The sequence below is a fragment of the Enoplosus armatus genome, chromosome 17, assembly GCF_043641665.1.
Source record: "Enoplosus armatus isolate fEnoArm2 chromosome 17, fEnoArm2.hap1, whole genome shotgun sequence".
Taxonomy (NCBI): domain Eukaryota; kingdom Metazoa; phylum Chordata; class Actinopteri; order Centrarchiformes; family Enoplosidae; genus Enoplosus; species Enoplosus armatus.
In genome coordinates this window covers 3,727,824-3,747,614 of record NC_092196.1, presented here as the reverse complement: position 1 = coordinate 3,747,614, position 19,791 = coordinate 3,727,824, and the positions used below count along the sequence as shown (strand labels likewise).

The 19,791-nt window shown below is 42.3% G+C and overlaps 2 protein-coding genes across 2 annotated transcripts; both read left to right on the top strand.

Moving 5' to 3' along the window:
• The first annotated feature begins 307 nt into the window (after positions 1-307).
• Positions 308-11,347, top strand: aldh16a1 (aldehyde dehydrogenase 16 family, member A1). The gene is made up of 17 exons (XM_070923417.1): positions 308-438; positions 2,008-2,107; positions 2,243-2,369; positions 2,468-2,625; positions 2,715-2,792; positions 3,158-3,345; positions 3,445-3,603; positions 3,702-3,860; positions 4,878-5,034; positions 5,248-5,323; positions 5,789-5,894; positions 6,767-6,903; positions 7,124-7,294; positions 8,188-8,392; positions 8,527-8,712; positions 9,635-9,760; positions 9,986-11,347. The coding sequence occupies exons 1-17, from the start codon at positions 349-351 to the stop codon at positions 10,163-10,165; spliced, it is 2,403 nt and encodes an 800-aa protein (XP_070779518.1). The 5' UTR covers positions 308-348; the 3' UTR covers positions 10,166-11,347.
• A 3,348-nt stretch (positions 11,348-14,695) lies between these two features.
• LOC139300101 (ferritin, liver middle subunit) lies at positions 14,696-16,734 on the top strand. The gene is made up of 4 exons (XM_070923088.1): positions 14,696-14,995; positions 15,533-15,679; positions 16,037-16,162; positions 16,279-16,734. Exons 1-4 carry the CDS (start codon positions 14,894-14,896, stop codon positions 16,432-16,434), a joined length of 531 nt encoding a protein of 176 aa, XP_070779189.1. The 5' UTR covers positions 14,696-14,893; the 3' UTR covers positions 16,435-16,734.
• The last annotated feature ends 3,057 nt before the right edge of the window (positions 16,735-19,791 follow it).

Sequence of the window (19,791 nt, the reverse complement as noted above, 5' to 3'; positions counted from 1 at the left end):
ATTATGTTGTTTGCTTAATTCCAGTCTAATGACCGAACCATTTGAAACCGGACACAACACCGGAAGTACGCAGGAGGGAAACCTCTCGCTACGCGTAGACCAAGTTATCTTTGCGCATACACCTCTGTAGTGTACGTCTCAAGGCTTTGTAGAGGGAGGGAAGCTAGCACGTTGTATTTGGCGTGGAGTGGGACCGCAGAGCCGCCTTCCTGCTTGCCCCTTTCTCTCCAGTTTCTCGCAGCAACCATCTTACAAGCTCCAAAGTAACTAGGCTTCCACCTCGAACGCCACCCAGAAACGACGACACGGCGCTAGGGAGACACGCTTCCTCTCTGACTTGTAACTATTATGGCTGGTAGCACCATCAAGACCGTGCACGACATTTTCCAAAGCATGGAGTACGGACCGGCAGCAATTTCCAGCACTGCCACTGCACAGGTGAAGTTATCAACCTCGCGAATTCACAACAGAGGTGGTCGGCATTAACACTATATTTAATATTTAACAAATATTAGCATGTTTTACTGCTACCCGGGCTTGGCGTGTTGCTGTTAGGCTGTTTGACCCATGTGAAGTTCATTGACTAACTCACAAGGCAGACATGTGACTTACACTGTACAGTAGTTATGAAATGTCAAGGGTGAAGCCAGATGTTTGGGCGCACGTTTCCACTTAAGAGAAGCCGCACCCACTGACTTTTGTTGATTTAATCAGCATCATCCGTCCCCCAGAGTTAAATCACAGCATTAAGGCTTGATGTAAGCAGTTGTTACATTTAGGAGTTGGCCCCCATATCCCAGTACAGTCTCTGAATGTGTTGTCATGGTGTTCTGGTAGTTGTTCAGTTTGATTAAACCGCTCCAAGATCGTCCTGCAGTTTACACCCCTGGAGTCTGTCCTCCTGCTGCAACAACAGACTGAATTATGGGCTATCAAATGATAATGTGGCTGTGCACTATTGCAATGCGATATCAGAGCTGCTTTAGTTTGGTCTGTGTCGCTCAGCTCTGTACTTTGGTCTTCTGTCTGTAAATAGTTGACACACTCCGCCTGGCCCACCGGCCTCCCGTCTGTCCCTGTCCAGCAGAGGTGGCGTCTTCCTGGCCAATAAAACGTGAGCCCGGGTTCGGGTATCTCTCAGATGTCAGATCGGCCTCACTCAGAGGCGTTGTGGCAAGGAGGTTTCAGTGTTGCCGTTCATGGCGACAACAAGCTCCTTATAAACTGCAAGAGCACTTGAAAGCACGACGACAAGTTCTGTGCTTTTCTGCTGTAAAGGCGCGACCCTGTGCTCTCATACACAAAAGGCTCGTTTTGGAAAGAGAGAAAGGAAGGAAACAATGTGGAGATGAGAGCCCTTATCTCTTGCACGCTTATCCAGCGTGTGACTAGAATCAGCTGAGAGAGACTGCAGCTCAGACATTTCTAATACACCTGATGTGAATTTACTGCACATTCACCTCGACTGGGCGACCCCGCAAATCAACAGTTCTTGAGGAGGTTCCCAAACTTTTTTTAAACCAAGGCACCTCCCCATAGTGATTTCCCTCTGTGCCCACCCATACGTACGTGTTAAATTATGTCGATTTGGATTTGACTTAAATTAATGGATTTTAAAAAAACAGGTGTGCAAGTTAGTTAAATATGTTTTTTTTTTTTGTTTGTTTTGTTCAAAAGTGAAATGAACTCATCCTGGTCATTCGGAACTGTGTTGAGATGCATCAGCGTTTCTTTGAGCTCTATTTACTTTCTCTCACAGTCGCCATGACAACCGGCAGCTGCGGGCTGTCATGTCACTGGTCTGTTACTGCATATTTAACAGGCTTTTTAATGTGATGGTTTCAATGTCTATTTTCTTATTTAAACGTAACGTGAAATGCAGTTAATGTAAATGTTCCTTCCAGTATTTATTTATTTATTTCTTAATGTGGTGAAAAGATGGAAATCAGAGCCTTGTTAGGCTTTCTCCGCAGCTTGATTATCGACTGCCACTTTCTTCTCCACCAGGCCTGGCTGGATCACCATTCCCGTTCTCTGGGTCTGTTCATCGACGGCAAGTTTGACCGTCCAGCCGACAGGCAGAGTCGCTCTCTGGTTGATTCCAAAGGTGAGAGCAGCCTGAAGGAAAACCTACACAGCTTACACATTTCTCCCTCAGTTCATCATCTTACTCGAACCAAAGAAGATGACGGAGCTGACCACGTGCATGTTTTTGTTTTTTTTCTCCTCCTCTGGTGTGCAGGTGGTAATGTGTGCAGCACAGCGTGCGCCGTGGAGGACGATGTCTCCCGGTGTGCCTCCTCTGCTGTTACCGGCTACAGGGCCTGGGGTGGCCTGACCTGCCACCAGAGGGCCAAAGTGCTGCTCAGGTTCGGCAAGCTTTACACATGTCAGGAACCTCGGACTGTTTCAGCCGCTGTCCTGATGTGGAGACTAACGTCCGTGTTGCCTGCCTCTCCGCTAACAGGTCGGTGAGCGTTCTCGGGCAGCACGGTCAGTGCGTGTCGGAGCTGTGCGAGCTGTGTGGGGCCTCCTGCTCGCCCTCCACCCTCGTCAGACTGCTGCAGTACTACGGCAGCTGGGCTCAGCTCAGAGACACTCTCCTCACCAACTGGACGCCGCTGGGTGAGGTTAACAAAGGAGCATGGTTTTAGTATTCATTTTTAACGGAGTGTTTGTTTTCATTTTGTTTGTTTGTTTTTGCCGTTTCCCAGGTGTGGTGGCAGTAGTTGGCTCTGATGACTGCTCTCTCTATTCCCTTATGCTCAAAGTCCTGCCAGCACTGGCCATGGGTAAAACACACACACACACAGACACACACACACTATTGATTATATACACATTGCAAAAGTTCCCTTGTATATTAAGATAAAATCTAGGGCTGCAACTAATAATTACCATTATGGATTTAATTATTGATGCCTTTGTTTCCATTGATCAATTCATTTTTTGGCCTATAAAACACTAGCAAAGAGTGAAAAATGTTTTCTCCAACCAACGTTTGTAAATTTACAAAAATGTAAGATAAGGAACAGCAGAGAGGCTGAAGCAAAAAAAAAGTTTAATTGGCTAATATCTAATCAAATCCAAATATTTGTTTGTTAATTTTTGTTCAAAACTTTTTTGTGAGTTATAATTAAATCCTGCCTTCTTCTAGGTAACTCTGTCATCGTTGTCCCTGGTGGGAGCAACGCCCCTCCGGTGCTCCTTTTGGCACAGCTTTTTATGGGAGCTGGACTTCCTGCGGGGGCTCTTAATGTTTTAACAGGAAGCGACATGTCGCTGGGTGCCAAAGTGGCCCAGAGTCCCAGCATCAGCTACGTCACCTACAGCGGCAACAAGCAGGTACGTGTGTCACAACATTGGTGTTATGTACCTATGCATTTGTTCTAAAGTTACCAAAGTTTCCGAACTCATTACAACAATGCTTCTCTTCTAATTCAGGATGGGGTGATGCTCTGCAAGACCACAGCAGGGATGGGCGTTCCCGTTTCTGTCACCCCCACCATCGGCGCGACGTGCCCCTTCATCATCTTTGAGTCGGCCGACATCGACAGCGCAGTTGATGGAGTGATAGAGACTGCCTTCAAGACAAAGAGAGAGGTGATTTACATGAACAAGTGTCCCTCTATAGAAGGACGGAGTGCGTCTCATGCCCCCCCCCCCATGTGTCTTTAACAGTCCTCTCTTCCATCCCTCAGGTCCACTGGGTGTTGTGCGTGCAGGAGAGTGTGCAGGACAGTGTCGTGGCCCGTCTCAGGCTGCGTATGGCAGGGATGAAGTGTGTGGCCCTGCACAGCGATGGAGACAGGGTGCTGGTGGACGCTGCAGTACAGGAAGCTCAGCAGCAGGGGGCCACGGTTAGTCAGACACACAAAGAGACGTGCTTAGCTGCAATGACCGCTGCAAGTTCACGCTATGACTTTAACGTAGGTGATGGAAACTAACTGACGGACTTGGATTTTTCATTTAATGATTAAAATACATTTTATACTTAACATATGGACAACAGATGGATGGATAATGTTAACTACAAGCCACACTGTTGGATTTAATCCAGGTAGAGCTGCAACCAAGTATAGTTCATGAATTTACATATTTAACATTTCAAATTATAATCATGTAATCGCACTAATTAGAAGTTCACCATGTGATATTCAGGACATTATCATTATGTGTGTGTTCAACATTAGTAGAGCATTCGAGAGGACTGTATGGCTAGCTAGCTCAACTTGTAACACTGGTAGCCAAACACTCTGAGGGCCACAATTATCAGCTAGCTACCTAGCTGAAGCTAACTTTCTTCATAAAACTACACCAGTCAGTGCTTTTGTAGTATCACTGTGTAAACACTTGTAACAGTAGCTAAAACATTTTAGCTAACACTAACAAAGTAGTTCACAGACACTGTGCGTCTGTCTGATATTATTATTATCATCATCTTGAAGTGCTTGTCTTTGTCTCTGGAAATGTCTAATTGTGTTACCCGTAGTATTTTGTAGATGTGTGTGATTTCATGTCTCCTTTCTCATAATTTATTACACTAAAATGCTCTAAGTAGCGTTGGCTAGCTAACTTTGTTAGTGTTAGCTTGGTGGCTAAAATGCTTTAGCTTCTGTGGGAAGAGTTTATACAGTGATACTACAATAGCAGTATGTGGACGATTACTATTGCACGCAGTTGCTGTTTTACGTTTTATGACAAAGGTTAGCTTCAGCTAAGTAGCTAGCTAACTGAAGCTGGAAATGTGGTGAGGAAAATGGGGAAGTTGTGTGGGGGGAATGGATAAATGATTAACTGTGTGCAAAGACATGAAAAAATATAAGTGAGTAAAATAATAATAATGAGCTGGGGTTTTTTCTCTCTCTGGTCCCCAGTTGGTTCAGTCCTGCCCTGCCCCCCCTTCAGGTGCTCAGTACCCTCCCACGTTGCTCTGCGGGGCGGCCCCCTCCTCTCCGTTTGTGGTCAGCCCCTCTCCTGGACCGCTGCTGCCTCTCATGACATTCAGAAGCCACACAGAAGCAGTGACCCTGGGTAAGGAATATGAGTTCATATAGAACCTCATTTTCAGTTATTAAAAACTATGTGAGAGACTTCAAGATATTATGTGTTGCATTTTATCATCATTAATTCATTATCACAGTGATTGAGATAAATGGGTTTCTGTGTTCATTGAAACAGATTTCACTTTATATTATAATATTGAATTTCTACTTGAACCACAGTAACAGTCTCTGCTCTACACAGGAAACCACAGTCCTCATGGCCAGGCAGCCTCTATCTGGACTGAAGACCTCACCCTGGCTCTGGAGACAGCTAAGAGGTATTCACACATTCACACATACATTTCTTCTTTTCGTCTCTCTCTCACTTTTCTTTGTTTTCCTGTCGCCTGTCTTCTTCCAAATCACATTTTTTCTTTTTTACTGGTGAACCTTTAATTTTAGTAAACGTTTCCTATCTCCCCCTTTTCTCTCTTCCATATCCCTCTGGCCACTTTTCTCTCATGTTGTCTTTTCAGCAAAAAGTCCTGATATTTACAATCATGTACAGGCAGCTTAGAGACTTGAATTGTCATCTCCTCCCTGCGTTCCATTTAGGTGAGCCAGTTCCAGGGCTCTGATATTGTGCATGGTCACTCACTGGCATGGCTTACTGGGACACTTAATGGAATGGAGCCATCGTTAATGTTATCATCTACACCTGTGCTTTGGCAAGTCAAAATGTCTGCCGTGAAAAGGGTCTGCTACTCCCGACTGATGTCTCTATCTTCGTCCTCTCTCCTCAGTCTGTCGGTTGGCTCAGTGTGGGTGAATTCCCACTCTGTGTCTGACCCCTGTCTGCCCGTCTCTGGTCACAAAGACAGCGGCACCTGCACTGACGGAGGACAGGAGGTGAGTTTCACTAGCTTAGCACGCGGTTAACACTTTGACAGGTGACGCAAAACTGACTGAAATGTAGTGAAAGATTTATTACAACTGTGGTCCTTGTTAACGAGAAGAGATCAAGATAATGTTGTGAGGATAGAAGCATGGTGTCTGTAAACTTCCAAGTAACGGTTAGTGTTTGTTAAGCTAAGCTAATTTTGTAAGTGTTAGCGTGTCAGCTAAAATGCTTTAGCTACCGTCACAAGAGTTTATACAGTGATGCTACAGCAGCATGCAGTATAGTATATGGATAATTAACATTATATGCTTAGTAAGTTAGCTTTAGCTAGGTAGCTAGTTACAAAGGCTGGCGATCAGTGCGTTTAGCTGCATTATTTTAAGTTAAGCTAGCTAGCTAGCCACAGATGTCAGTAGAATGTGAAGAACAGAAAAGCCTTCCGTTATTTCAACACGGGAGCGTTCACACATTTTTCCAAGAAGGTTACCCTTGTTGCTAGCCGTGCAGTCGCATCATTTAACTAGCCTAAATTAGCAAATTATTTGTGTTACATATTTTAAGTGTTTTTTTTAACCAGATACAAACAATGTATAGCTCCTTTTTAAATGGTAAAGAAAAAAAATAAAAAGCTCCTTGCTTCTTTTTTTCATCAAGTGATTGGGGGTTACAGTATTAAGACAAGTATTAAGCTTTGTGTTTCTTTAAACACTCCATTTTATTTATTTAACTAATAATCTAATTTATTGATGTATTCAGTTGTATTTTTGACTTGTCTGATAACCCTTTACTGCAGTTTGTCAAGTACATAACAGAACAGTCTTACTAACCACTATGCAGATGAGTCAAGTAATGTATGTTGACCCCTCTGTGCTCTCTGCAGGGTCTGTACCAGTTTCTGCGCCCGTCCTCTTCTTCCTCTCCTCCTCTACCTCGCTGCTCCCCTGTCTCTATGGACTACTCAAAGTTTGGAACAGCAGCATCCCCAGCTATCATTCCTGATGAGTCGGACCCTGCCAGGTGGGATTGTGATGCTCTCTGTACTTTAAGTCGTGTTTATAAGGTATCACAAGTCACCGTAGCTTCGTAATAATCACATTATTATAGTATTAAGTATTTAAACAACAGCGTGATATAAAGTAATCCACGCCTGGTTAAGGAAATAATATTCCTTACCCTAACCCTTCATCAATTCTACCCATTTTGTACATGTGTCCCTTCCTCCCCCCTCTCCCCTCAGTGCTCCCAAGTCCTACCTGCAGTTTGTTGGCGGTAAGGCGTGTAAATCCGTGTCTGGCTGCAGTGTGGCTGTGCAGTCACCAGGGGGTGGCAGTGTGTTAGCATATTGTCCAGATGGAGGCCGAAAAGACGTCCGTAACGCTGTGGAGGCTGCTGCCAAAGTCCAGCCTGGGTGAGAGCTTTGCCACACAAAGCATTTTTCTTTTTTTGTTGTTATTCAGATACAACAACATAATATACAAATAATGTAGTCATTGTAATGAGAGTCAGTAGCCTTGACTGTCCGTGTCTATGTTTTTAATAATTGATGATAATAAACTGAGAGATGATTAATAATACAAAAGCAAAGAAGTACAAAAACATTAATAAAATGAATAATAGAGGGACAGAAAGTGCATAATAACAAAGTAAACAGCCAGAACATTAGGATGTACCTTGATGATACTGTGTATGTCTTCTTCGAACACATAGATTGCTCACTGTGGAATGAGAGCCATAAAAAAAAAATACAAATCAGAATTTAAAATCTTACCTTTGTCCCACAATTTTGTTTACTGCCAGAGACCATTACTGTGTTGAGCAATTATTCAATTTGGCCAAGGCTGAAAGTCTCCCTCTCCAAATTAAAATGCAACGCATACTTTTAAGGCTAAACAGAGCTTTCTTTTTCCCGAAAAATGACACTTTTAAAGGGGAAGTTTTGCCTTTTTATAACAGACATTTATTCAGGCTTTCAAACTCTCACAAAGACACACATGTATGTAATCCAGACAGCCAGCAAGGTATTTCACAACCCAGTGGGCTGTGTGTGTTTATCACCAGTCAAAGTCCAACTTGACATTGGGCGCTGATAAAAAGAAGTGTGAAGTCATACACAGCATATCAACAAAGTGTATCAACAGAGTTTGATTATGCTGAAATCCAATAAACAAACCAGCTCCTTCCTGTACAGCTTTTTGTTTTTAACCATCATTCCCACTATAGATTTGGACCAAAATACTGAAATGTAACCTGCGTCCTCATGGTCATTTAATTGCTAATTTAACATCCTTCCCCCTCCTCTAGCTGGATGAAAAAGAGCCCATCTGCACGTGCTCAGTCACTCTACTCTCTGGCCAAGGGCCTAGAGGCAAAGAAGCGGGACATAGCTGCGTCAATCAATGTTCAGACCTGTCTCTCCATGGAAGAGGCCGACAAGCATGTGGAGCTCAGCATCGCCAGGCTCAGTGATTGGGCGGCTTACTGTGACAAAGTCCAAGGAGGAGCTCTGGTGTGTTTTTTTTATATCATACAAAGTTTATAAAACTTTTTTTTTTTTTTTTAAACTCCAAAACTTCTCCAATAATGAACAAATGAGATGATTATCAGGAAGATTAGCATTGTTGTTGTGTCCCTCTCCTTCAGCCTGTGCCACAGTCTGGCTCTGCTCTCTCCCTCCCTGAAGCCCTGGGAGTTGTGGGGGTCGTCCTGCCTGACAAGGATCCCCTCCTCTCCACGGTAACACTTCTTGGGGCACTCATCGCCACTGGCAACGCAGTTATCATGGTCCCCAGTCAGAAGTATCCACTACCAGCCTTGGCATTCATTCAGGTAAGTGTTAGGATGTTAAATGTGCTGTGCTGCAAGTTGGATAAGGGGGGAGGAAGGCAGCTGCACTTTTCAACACAAAAGTTAGAAAACGCTTCGCAATAAAAGCATTTAGCTCAAAATATCAACCAGGCAGTATCACAATGGAACAGACAACAAATGTAACATCAACAAAAGTTCAAAGCAAAAACAGCATTTTTAACCATATGCTGTATAATGAATTACAATAATGTAGTTGTGAAGACACAAAAGCATGGATTCATTTCCTAGCACTTTCAAAAGATGAAATATGTCTGACCACAGAAGTATCTGATAATTGGGAAAAGCATGATTGCACAAGTGTCTTAATATGAATAGAAAAATCCAGATAGGAGTCTTTGTGACACTTAAAGTTTTAGCTTATAACTTCATATTAGAGATTAAACGTCCCTCAGACGGCTGAATGGTCTTCTAAACAATCTTGAGGCCAAGAATAAGGATCCTTGTTTAAACTGATACATTTTTGCCTCATTCTCATAAAGTCCATTTATATCCACCTGTGTGAAAACAAAAAAAGTAATTTTTGGTGGAAACACACATTTTCTTTTTAAAATTTGGGCTAAATGTGGATGGAAATGTGACTGTAGAGTCCAGGCAATCCTTTAGGTCAGTTACTTTGCTGACATCATCAGGTTTGACGGAGAAGTACAGCTGAGTGTCGTCCATGTAAAAGTGTGAAATATATATTAATGTGAAAATTGAAAAGTCCCAATGTCAACATATGAATAAACAATACAATAGGGCCAAGAAAAGACCCTTGGTGTATGCCACAGTCAAAACAGCAAATCAGACATGTCACTAACTGCCATAAGGGAACACCTGTCTATGTATCTGTAAACATATTGCCCCTTTTCTTCCTCTTCCTCCTCCTCCTCCTCCTCCTCAGGTGCTCCAGTCTTCAGACCTGCCAGTAGGTTTGGTAAATGTCATTACAGGAAGTAGAGACCAGCTGGCGGCGGCTCTGGCTAATCACTGTGTCATCAAGGCCATCTGGTACTGGGGCAGTGCTGAGGTGAGGACTAAACACCAACACATACTCCAGTGTTCAAATTCAGTCAGGAAGTGTGGGGGGGGGGGGGGGGGGGGGGGCACAGCTCGCCCAAAAGACCTGAGTCGTTTAAGTCCTCCTTCTGAAATGAACAATACCCAGGACACATCAAAAACAGACAGAACTCTTATCACCCAGCCCCACCACATATCATCATCTTCACTCCTGCTCTCTGATTTCCCGCCGTAGGGCTGCCAGTACCTCCAGTACACCTGCACCAGCCCTCTGAAAACCCTGCGCCTGTTCTGCCAAGAGGACGAGGAGGGGAGAGATGGAGGGAAGGACTGGACTCAGGCTCATCCCTCGCTCCTGGAAGAGATGTGGAGAAATGCCGTTCAGTGGAAGAGCGTCTGGATTCCTACTGCATAGCAAGACAGAGAGTGAAAGATGAAGGTGATGATCCACTGTTTGTAACATCAGCCTGTAGAGTTAAACTGGCCCCCGTAGGAGGTAGATTTAAAAGGAAGGATCAAACATGAACATGTGACCATGAAAAGTCATCAGATGTCTGTGAAATGACTGAACAGGCAACAAATTAACAATGCATTCAGGGACAGAGGGACGCGAAGGCCTCGGGTCAGACAACAGGGATTTATTTACCAGGTTATGAATGAGTGAGCAGAGAGAACAAGAGATTAAATACATGAGCAGATTTCATTTTGAGGTTGTTGCAGGAGAAGCCACAGAGACCCAGTCTGGGTTGAATTTTGCAACAACAAAAAAAAAAGAAAGTCATGAAGCACTTAAAACAGACAGATTTAAAAGGATTTTACTAAAAACTTAAAAATACTTCCTTCAATGAATGTCACATTTTAGCAGCATTTCTGATGTATTAACATGGTATAAAAAATTGTACTGACACTAAAAATGTAAATGATCAGCAAGTGCAGAGTGTTGATTACATATTCCCCAGTGTAGGTTGTCAAACTAGCAAGGCAGTATAGACGCAGAACCAAGCAGACCTATTACTATGCTATTTCTGCCATCATAAACACAAGACCTGATGACTTTCTACCTCGTATCTTCTGCTATTATGCATCTTTTATCTATTAGTCACATCACCTCTGCTCTGTTTATTACAAGGATCTTGGATCTAAGGTCAGCATTTGTTTTTGCAGACAGGGCCCTGGATCAAAAAAAAAAATCACAAGACTGTAGATTTCTGCAAGTCACTTAAAGTATTCAAGAGACGTGTTGGAATCTATCATTGTTTCAATCAAATATCTCGGTGGTATTTTTTTTTACTACAAATGCATCCCTTTTTTCAGTCTACAACTTGAAACCTCCTCTGCCTTAGAGTTCTGTCGATGACTGAGCAAATATCGACCAATCGTGTGTCAACTCAATCCAAATGCGCTGACGTACTGTCCTGTATATCTTTATTGTTGTACAATAATACCGTAACCTTTAGTCATATACACTTGGCGCAAACATTCCCCATGAAATCTAGTTTGTTCACATTGTAAAAACATCTGTATGTGTGTTTCCAGAGAATGACACTGTGGATCTCACTGTCTAAACGTCATAATTAAAAGAAGATAATTTAATGAATACACACTGACGGGGGTTTTTTTTAGCCAGGCTAACGGCGTGGCGTTATGGATGAATGAATGAATCCTTGTATGGACAATCTTTGGTGATTCCTTAATGTTTCATCTACAGTGATTTAAGACCAAATACCTGGAACACTAATGACAATTCCATCAGCCTCAGCTCTACTTTGGGTTTAGCATGTTAGCACTGTCATTGTGTGCATGTTAGCATGCTGACATTAGCAACTAGCTCAAAGTCTCTGACCTTTGCGAAGCTGAACAGCAGCTCCGTGCCTGGTAATTCAAAGTTGCACCTTCGTATCTCGGTGCTGCCATTATAACTAGTTGACCTAAAGGTGTTATTGGCCTCTAGCCTTTCTCTGTTGACATCATGGGCGATTTTGAGTTTCTACTCAAGCGGAGGGGTTACTTCTCTGTTGCATTGTAGTAATTGCTAATTGGCGTTCTGAGAAAAAACTCTATAATAATAATAATAAAATAAAATTAACTCTAAAATAACTAGTAGATAGATATAGAGGGGTTATTTTTGTTGTCAAGGAACCATATTGCATTAAGAATATTTATTTGTTGTCTACAACGGCCCTAATACACCGTCGTAGACTTTTGACAGGAAAGAAACAAACTGGTGATGCTCATCAAGGAAACTATGAATGCGCCAAACTTGCTATCGAGTTCTAAGTCAATCTAGCGGAGTACTGTGTCTTCTGTGTCTAAGAACTCTGGCAGGTTTGGCAAAGTTTGACTTGCGTTTTTTACTTTCACAGCAGTAATTAATGAGAAATCCTTGAAAAGAAACAGCTCATGTGCTTGATAATGTTATTTTAAAACCTTTCAACTTGGCGCTTTTTGTAACTATTACTAGATATTACTAATACACACTGCATCCTGCAAACAGTTGTGGGACTGGACAAAACATAGTTTTCAAACATAGTTTTCAGTAAATCTTTTCCAGTTGTTGGTTCCCCTTTTCTTTCCCTTTCTTGTTCCTTTTTTTCCCCCAAACCCGGTTCCAGCCAGCAGCGCACTGAGGTTAACTTCCAGTCAGACATTTCCTCGGTCACAAGACTCCTCCCTCTCACCGAAAAGGAACAAAGCAACTGGAAGAACGGTCTTGAGACTGTGGAATGCTGAGTCACAACAATGACACAGCACAATCCCCAGTCCAACCTGACACTGCTTTTCTACCAGACTGACTAATCGTGTCACGTGACACAGCACAAAATAAGGAAGGGTGCTGTCTAAATTTCCAAGTCGCTTTATTAAATGTGAGAATGTGGGATATAAAGTGAGTATAGCTGCACATATCGTGCCGTAATGACGAGTGCTTAACTTGCTGAAGCGCCAAATTCTGTTTTATTGCTCCATGATTTATTGAGTTTATTGTGCTTTTTATTGGACTGAGGAGTGTGTGTGCTGACAGCATTAACCCCTGCATGTCCTCCTGTCTTTAGCCCATCCTTTCTTACATTTTGTCAGTGTTGTGTGCACTTCCCACAGCAACCCTGAGGCATGACATATGTTTGCACGGTCAACAGTGATAACGTATTTTACGAACATGAACAATTTCCCCTGCAACCACGTGATGGTTTCTAGAACAAAGCCCTCCTGAAAAATATAATGTAAACAATATGGGTAAGACGAGATGAGCAAAGTGGCGTGACTGGCTCGAAGGACCATGGCAAATAAAGGGAGAGCCACCAAAGGTGTATTTACAAAAACATAAATGAAATCGGGCCAGGTTCAGGTGTTCAGGTCTTCCTGGAAGTGCAGAGATAATTCAACCACAAAGCATGTCGTTTTTCAAATTAAAGGGCGACTCTTTGGGCTGCAGCCATACCAGCCACATTACATTTTCATTAAGATCAACACCTGTCTTGGTCATTCCTGCGTAGAACTAGTGCCACTTAAAAGTTACGAATGTGTTACGTAATTAGCCAGTCATCTAAAAAAAAACAACTATGCAGAGACTAAACTAGATTGTAGCGCTGGATGCTATGCTAACTGCTAGCAAATTATGGGGCAATATACTGTACAGTTTAATGTAATACACCTTCAGTGGAGTATCTGTAAAATGAAATGTGTTTGTGATGTTTTCTTTCCTCTTGGTCACTTTTTCAGCAGAAACAAATAGTGTTTATTTGAGTGGTAGCTAGCCTGAATTAAGCCTAAGGCCATAAATGAAGCAACTATCAGTAACTATCAATATCCAGCCGTCTTTGGACAACACTGCAAACATTCTTACCGTCATTTTAGCTGATACATAACTACAACAATTTTATACTAACAGAGAATGAAAACATTGAATCATTGGAAAGTGCGGTATCAGGAAGTGGTAGGACACAGAGAATGGCGTCGTGTAAACAGAAGTAGTGTCCTTGTGTTAAGCGCAGGCGCTGAGAAAAGCACAGCTATACAAGTGGAAAACTACACTAAGTGGGAAGTACACCCCTGTTGCAGAGAGACTCTTTTTGTTGCACAAAACTAAACTTTGTCAAACAAAGTGTTTCAGCAGTTTCTTGGTCCCCATGTTGTTCTAGCAATGATAGGACCTTTCAGGCTTTTTCGGACTCAGACTAGTGTGTCGCAACAGCACTGTGGTATTGAGTAATGCAATAAAAACCACCTTGGTTGAAAACACGTTATCAGCATTTTTTAGATGTCGTGGTGTCCTTACAAGGTAAAACAAGTTCAGTGTAGAGTATCTCTATAGGCCCAAAGTTTACTACGGTATAACTACCCAAGTTCTGTAGATTGCTTAAATTAGTATTGGGCAACAATCCAGTGCTACTGTAGGTCAGCTTATAGGAAAAAAAAGGCAAGACCAGCACTCCATAAAAATTCCTCCAACAAATAACCCCAACAAAGACTACACGGCATAAGAGATAAGAAACAGCTTGGACACTATTTATATATGTATAAAGATTTTGTTTTAAATGTATATTTATTTAGTTTTTCGTTTTATGCTTTTTGTAAATGTGTAAATAAAGGAAAATGACAACTTGACAACTCACCTTTATACATATACATTTCACACCTATTCTGTATTTGAACTTCAATTCAACAATGCAGTTTGTTGTCGCATGACACAGCAAAAGTGCCTCGTCATTGCAGGTGACAGGTTGTCAGCAGTTCAGAATAAATCAATGGGACATTACGCCAGGATTTCCGTGAATATGGAGGAAGGAAAAAAAAAAAATGCAACCTCACTCCTGAACTCGTCGCTCTGCCACCGTCACGTGATATCTGAGCCCAGTGATTGGCGGAAACGTGCAGCGTGACGTTACGTCCGTCACGAGGTCTGCCGTCGGGTATAAATACAGTGAGTGACTGGTGTGCTATCAAAGGGAATACAACCATAGGAGTTCTTGCTTCAACAGTGTTTGAACGGAACTTCTTTCTTCGTCCCGCATTTCGTTTCAACCAGTCTGCATTCCGGACACGAGAAGCCTTTCCTACTTGAACACCACCGACAAAGTCGTCGCAAAGCTCTATTTTTGTACCGTTTTTTTTTTGTAAAGAAAAAGCCCGAGAAACGCCAGCCAAAATGGAGTCCCAAGTGCGTCAGAACTACCACCGCGACTGCGAGGCCGCCGTCAACCGGATGGTCAACATGGAGCTGTTTGCCTCTTACTCCTACACTTCTATGGTGAGAAAAACAATACGAATATTGTGTTTAATAGCGCATATTAATATACGCAAATGATATGCTTCAATTGTGTGATGTCTCGTTAGCTTATCCTTCACCCACAGACCTCATAATGTTAAAAGGAATAATATTGAATGAAATTGCTAATTAAGTGCATGCATTACTACTTACATTACTCCTATTACTTAATGCAATAATCCAGCATTTCAATTGTAGCTTGCTGCTTTTCTGTTTATCACTGATAGGCAGGTTGCCAGATAAGGAGTGTTTTAGCCCCCACCCACCTCACTGGATAAAAAGTGCTGTGTCATGCTTATGCTGCTGCTTGTTTTTTTTTAATGCTCATCAGTCTTCTAATTCAGTGTCTGCAAAGTGTAGTGGGTAGACACAAAGTCATGACTCATGTGTCTGACTACTGACTGGCTGCATAACTACCGTTTGTCGCAACCGTTTTTTTTTTTTTTTACCAAATAATGATGGGTCATGTCTCCTAATCACTGTTTGTTTTTGTCCTTCCTCCCCACCTGTCCCTCGCAGGCCTTTTACTTCTCCCGTGACGATGTGGCCCTTCCAGGCTTTGCCCATTTCTTCAAGGAGAACAGCGACGAGGAGAGGGAGCACGCTCAGAAGCTGCTGTCCTTCCAGAACAACCGAGGAGGACGCATCTTCCTGCAGGACATCAAGGTCCGTGCAGGCGGGAGAACTGGGACTGGCGTGTCATGTGTATACTCTCCCATTTGCCACCAATTCTGAGAGACTTGAGAACTGTACTTTTTATTGTACATGACTGATCCTAAAATGTTCAGTATCTGTTCTATATTGATATATCTCCCAATGTTGGTGGCAGGCAAATATGTTAATAATACATCTCATGCTTGCCTGAATTAAATGATTTCCTCAGTAATCATTATCAAACACCAGAGCTTACAGAGGCTGATGGTTAGCACTAGCACTGGTGACTCATTACATTAAGCCTTTTGTGCACAGGGCACAATGATCTGAGTTGTCAGTCCGCTATAATTGAATGTTTTTCTTCTGTAGAAACCCGACCGTGATGAGTGGGGGAGCGGGCTGGAGGCCATGCAGTGCGCCCTGCAGCTGGAGAAGAACGTCAACCAGGCTCTGCTGGACCTGCACAAACTGGCCTCTGAACACGGAGACCCTCATGTAAGTTGTCTATTCATGCTGGGAGAGAGTCCTGGGTAAATTACAAACTCGTGGGGTTCATCAGCACACGTAGCAAACTCCTCTCTAAATTGTCTGTCCTCTCATCCTGTCCTCAGATGTGCGACTTCCTGGAGACCCACTACCTGAACGAGCAGGTGGAGGCCATCAAGAAACTGGGCGACTACATTTCCAACCTCACCCGCATGGAAGCCCACACCAACAAGATGGCGGAGTACCTGTTCGACAAGCACTCCCTGGGGGACAAGAGCTAAACGCAAAGTCCCAGGGTTGAGCCTGGAGTGAAAATCTTAATGACACGCAGGCTGTAAAACTAAACACACCCTTCTGCTCCAGCTGTTCATTCACTGAGCTTAATTTCATATCGAATCTGTTTTGAAGTTGATAAGTTCTGGTGGCGTCGTTGTTTTGAAATGTTATATGGAAGGATGGATGTTTATCAGGTTGTGACTTTGCCCTCATTACCTATAAAGCCTCCTCTCGTGTGACATGTTTAACAGTGATTGTGACTGAATGCTTCTGTTCTTCAAGTTGAATAAACATTTTGAGCTGGACTCCGGCCTCTGTCTGCATCTGTCATGTGACCTGTTCATACTGACCTAAAAGCTGTAGGTGGTGTTTACACACAGTCATGAATCCAACCAGATAGTTTGCTTTTAAAACAGGGACATTTGGGCTTTGACTGGTGTACATTTGACAGATAATAACCGTGTTCTAGGATCTTTTACTTAAGTAAATGTGGAAATACTGTTACAAGTGAAAGTACAAAAGCTAGAAGAAGAAAATGTATTATTGTGACTTTTGCCCCAGAGATCAATAAAGTCTTGCATTACATCTAATAACAACATAATGAGTTGTAGTGGAGTAGAAGTATAAAGTAGCATGACATGTAAATACTCAAGTAAAGTACAAGTACCTCAAAATTGTACTGAAGTACAGTTCTGAGAAAATGTACTTGGTTCCTTTCTAACACTGGACAATAGAGACATGATATTAATATTCAAGCCCTGTATCAGGAACTTGCCTCAGTCACAATGTACCTATACAGCACCATGTTATGATGATGTAAAAGACTACTTAAGTATTACAAACATTTTAATGGTCAACTGAACATTAAAGTGTATGTTCAGGGGTGTGGCCCCCTCTCGAGAGCTTGGAGAAGTTACTTGGGTCGTTTTAGATTTAGTATTGTAATGCACCATGGCCATCTGCTGGAGATGCTCGGTACTGCACTGTAGAGTCATAATTCAGAGTCCCTTCAACCCACCACCAACCTATAATTTGGTCCATGTGGTGTTACAGACATGTTGAATATCTACTTTGACAATGCCAGTCAGCCACAGACGCTAAATTGTGTCCCCTCAGACAAGTGCAGCCCAAGTCCCATTTCTCAGGGGCCACATGACCTTTGTTAAAATCAAAGCAACCATTTTAACCTATTTGTATTTTAAATGAGATCAAACAAACCGGCGTCGACCCATTGTTTTGTTTCAGTAGATTAGGAGTCACAGGGAGCCACTGGGAGCAGGTGCACCGTGCAATATGGACACCTTAACATGTCATTTAAACTGGTAGCTGTTGAGTTTGCAAATCTGATAATTCACAAATAATAAATAATAATAATAATCATTTAATTCCCTCATTCAACAGTTGTACCAGAATATAGTAAAAATGTCTCAATGAGAAATATCATTTTAGAGTCCCAGTGTTAGACGAATTGGCACTTAAAGATGGACTCTTTTGCTGTGGAGGTGGACAGTGAGTAGTTGGCGGTGAGGGATATTGTGGAGATTAACACAGAAGGGGGAGGGAGAGAGAGAGAGAGAGAGAGAGAGAGAGAGAGAGAGAGAGAGCGGGTTGTGTGCGAGGACGTCAGTCAGTGGTGGTGGATTTGTCTAGGGTACATTTGGATGCCAAAAATTAAAGTAAAATAAAAGCCAAAGAACCGAGAGGGACTGACACAAAACAGGGTGAGTTACATGCTGGTTTTGCTTTGTATTATAGTTTATTTTAGAGTTAGTCATTAGTTCAATTGTTACCAAATTGGTGCTTTAAAATTAAATTGCTTTTTCCAGACAGTCAAAAAACGTATTCTTTGTGGAACCATTAATGTTTATTTCCCTTACTTGGCCTTTCTCTGCGTATTTCAGCTGTGCTGTAAACCTGTAAAGAAGCAACTATGGTCACAGGGAGCACAAGGTTAATGTTAATTTATTTTACACTTTAATGCTCATTTGTATGACATTCTTTGACTTTTGATATGTTGATATCTTTTCTCTGGGCAAGTCCCTGCGTGAGAGAAACGTTGAATTTTTATGCATAGTGGAGGATGTTTTTCCAAACCTGGGGAAGATTAGTTTAAGTGGATTACAGGAGGCTAATGCACGTCTATTTGCAGAGTGTCTGTTCACGTGCGATACACCTCCACAATACCAATGTTTACCTCCGCAACCTGTATGAGGTTTCTGACATTATGTCTCAAAATAGCTTTATCTCACGAAAAGAAGCTCAAAATGAACACAGTGAAACGTGAAGGTTTCAGTGGGAACTCAAATAAATTTCAGTAATAAAACCATGTTATCCTTTTAATCCATGTCAACTTGTTTCTCGGATCTCCTGCAAAGAAGAAAAGGTTTGCATTTTGGGAAATATATGTATTCACTTTCTTGCTGAGAGTTAGATGAGAAGATTGATACCATTGTCAGTTTGTACGTTAAATATGAAGCTACAGCCAGCAGCTGGCTGGCTTAGCTTAGCTTAGCACAAAGGCTGGAAGCGGGGGAGAAACAGCTAGCCTGGCTCTGTCCAAGGGTAACAAAATATTTCTAGGCCCAGCACAGTTACTTCCTAGAGTCTTTGATAGTTGTTATTCGTGAGCTTCAGAGGTGCTGGTAGGCGGATTTGGTTACCTTTCGACAGAGCCAGGCTAGCTGTTCCCCCCTGTTTCCAGTCTTTATGCTAAGCTATGCTAACCGACTGCTGGTTCCAGCTACATATTTACCGTACAAACACGAGAGTGGTATCAATCTTCTCGCCTAACTCTTGGAAAGAAAGTGAATATTCTGTTGGAGAAATGTTTTAATGTAGAAAACAGTCTGTCACATCTTCTGCATTTAGATGTTGTAATTCAGGCAAAAATGTAAATTCTCATAACAACATTGCTACAAAGTTAAATTAATAGTGACTGTTTGGGTTTACTATGTTTCTACTCCAAGAAGAAGAAAAAAAATGAATTGTGATTGTTTTACTGTTTCTTTGTCTGTCACACTGCTAAATACATAATGGCTTTTGATATTTCAAGTTGTCAACAAATGCCAAAGTTACTAACTAAAAATAAATACCCACAAAAGCCAGGCAGAGTGTCAGAAGCCTAATGTGGGTTCAGTTCGAAGCCGTGAGCTTTTAGACTGACAAAATCCCGCCACCGGCTGTTCACCTCCAGTCTGTCTGCGTGGAGATGATCTGGTTAAGATTCAGCCCAAACTACAGTGGCTGTCTGAAATATGGGGGGGGGGGGCGGCATGAGGCCTTGTATGCATTTATTCTCAAAAACATATTTCAACACTTTATTTCAACACACATACAGTATCACTTTGTCCATGAAATGTCAG

Excerpts from the sequence above, each read along its gene's own strand:
- LOC139300101 (XM_070923088.1), top strand. The coding sequence starts at position 14,894 with ATGGAGTCCCAAGTGCGTCAGAACTACCACCGCGACTGCGAGGCCGCC. Across the intron at positions 14,996-15,532 it reads CTTACTCCTACACTTCTATG|GCCTTTTACTTCTCCCGTGA; the intron begins GTGAGAAAAACA and ends TGTCCCTCGCAG. Across the intron at positions 15,680-16,036 it reads TCTTCCTGCAGGACATCAAG|AAACCCGACCGTGATGAGTG; the intron begins GTCCGTGCAGGC and ends TTTCTTCTGTAG.
- aldh16a1 (XM_070923417.1), top strand. The coding sequence starts at position 349 with ATGGCTGGTAGCACCATCAAGACCGTGCACGACATTTTCCAAAGCATG. Across the intron at positions 2,793-3,157 it reads CCTGCCAGCACTGGCCATGG|GTAACTCTGTCATCGTTGTC; the intron begins GTAAAACACACA and ends GCCTTCTTCTAG. Across the intron at positions 5,035-5,247 it reads CACAGAAGCAGTGACCCTGG|GAAACCACAGTCCTCATGGC; the intron begins GTAAGGAATATG and ends TGCTCTACACAG.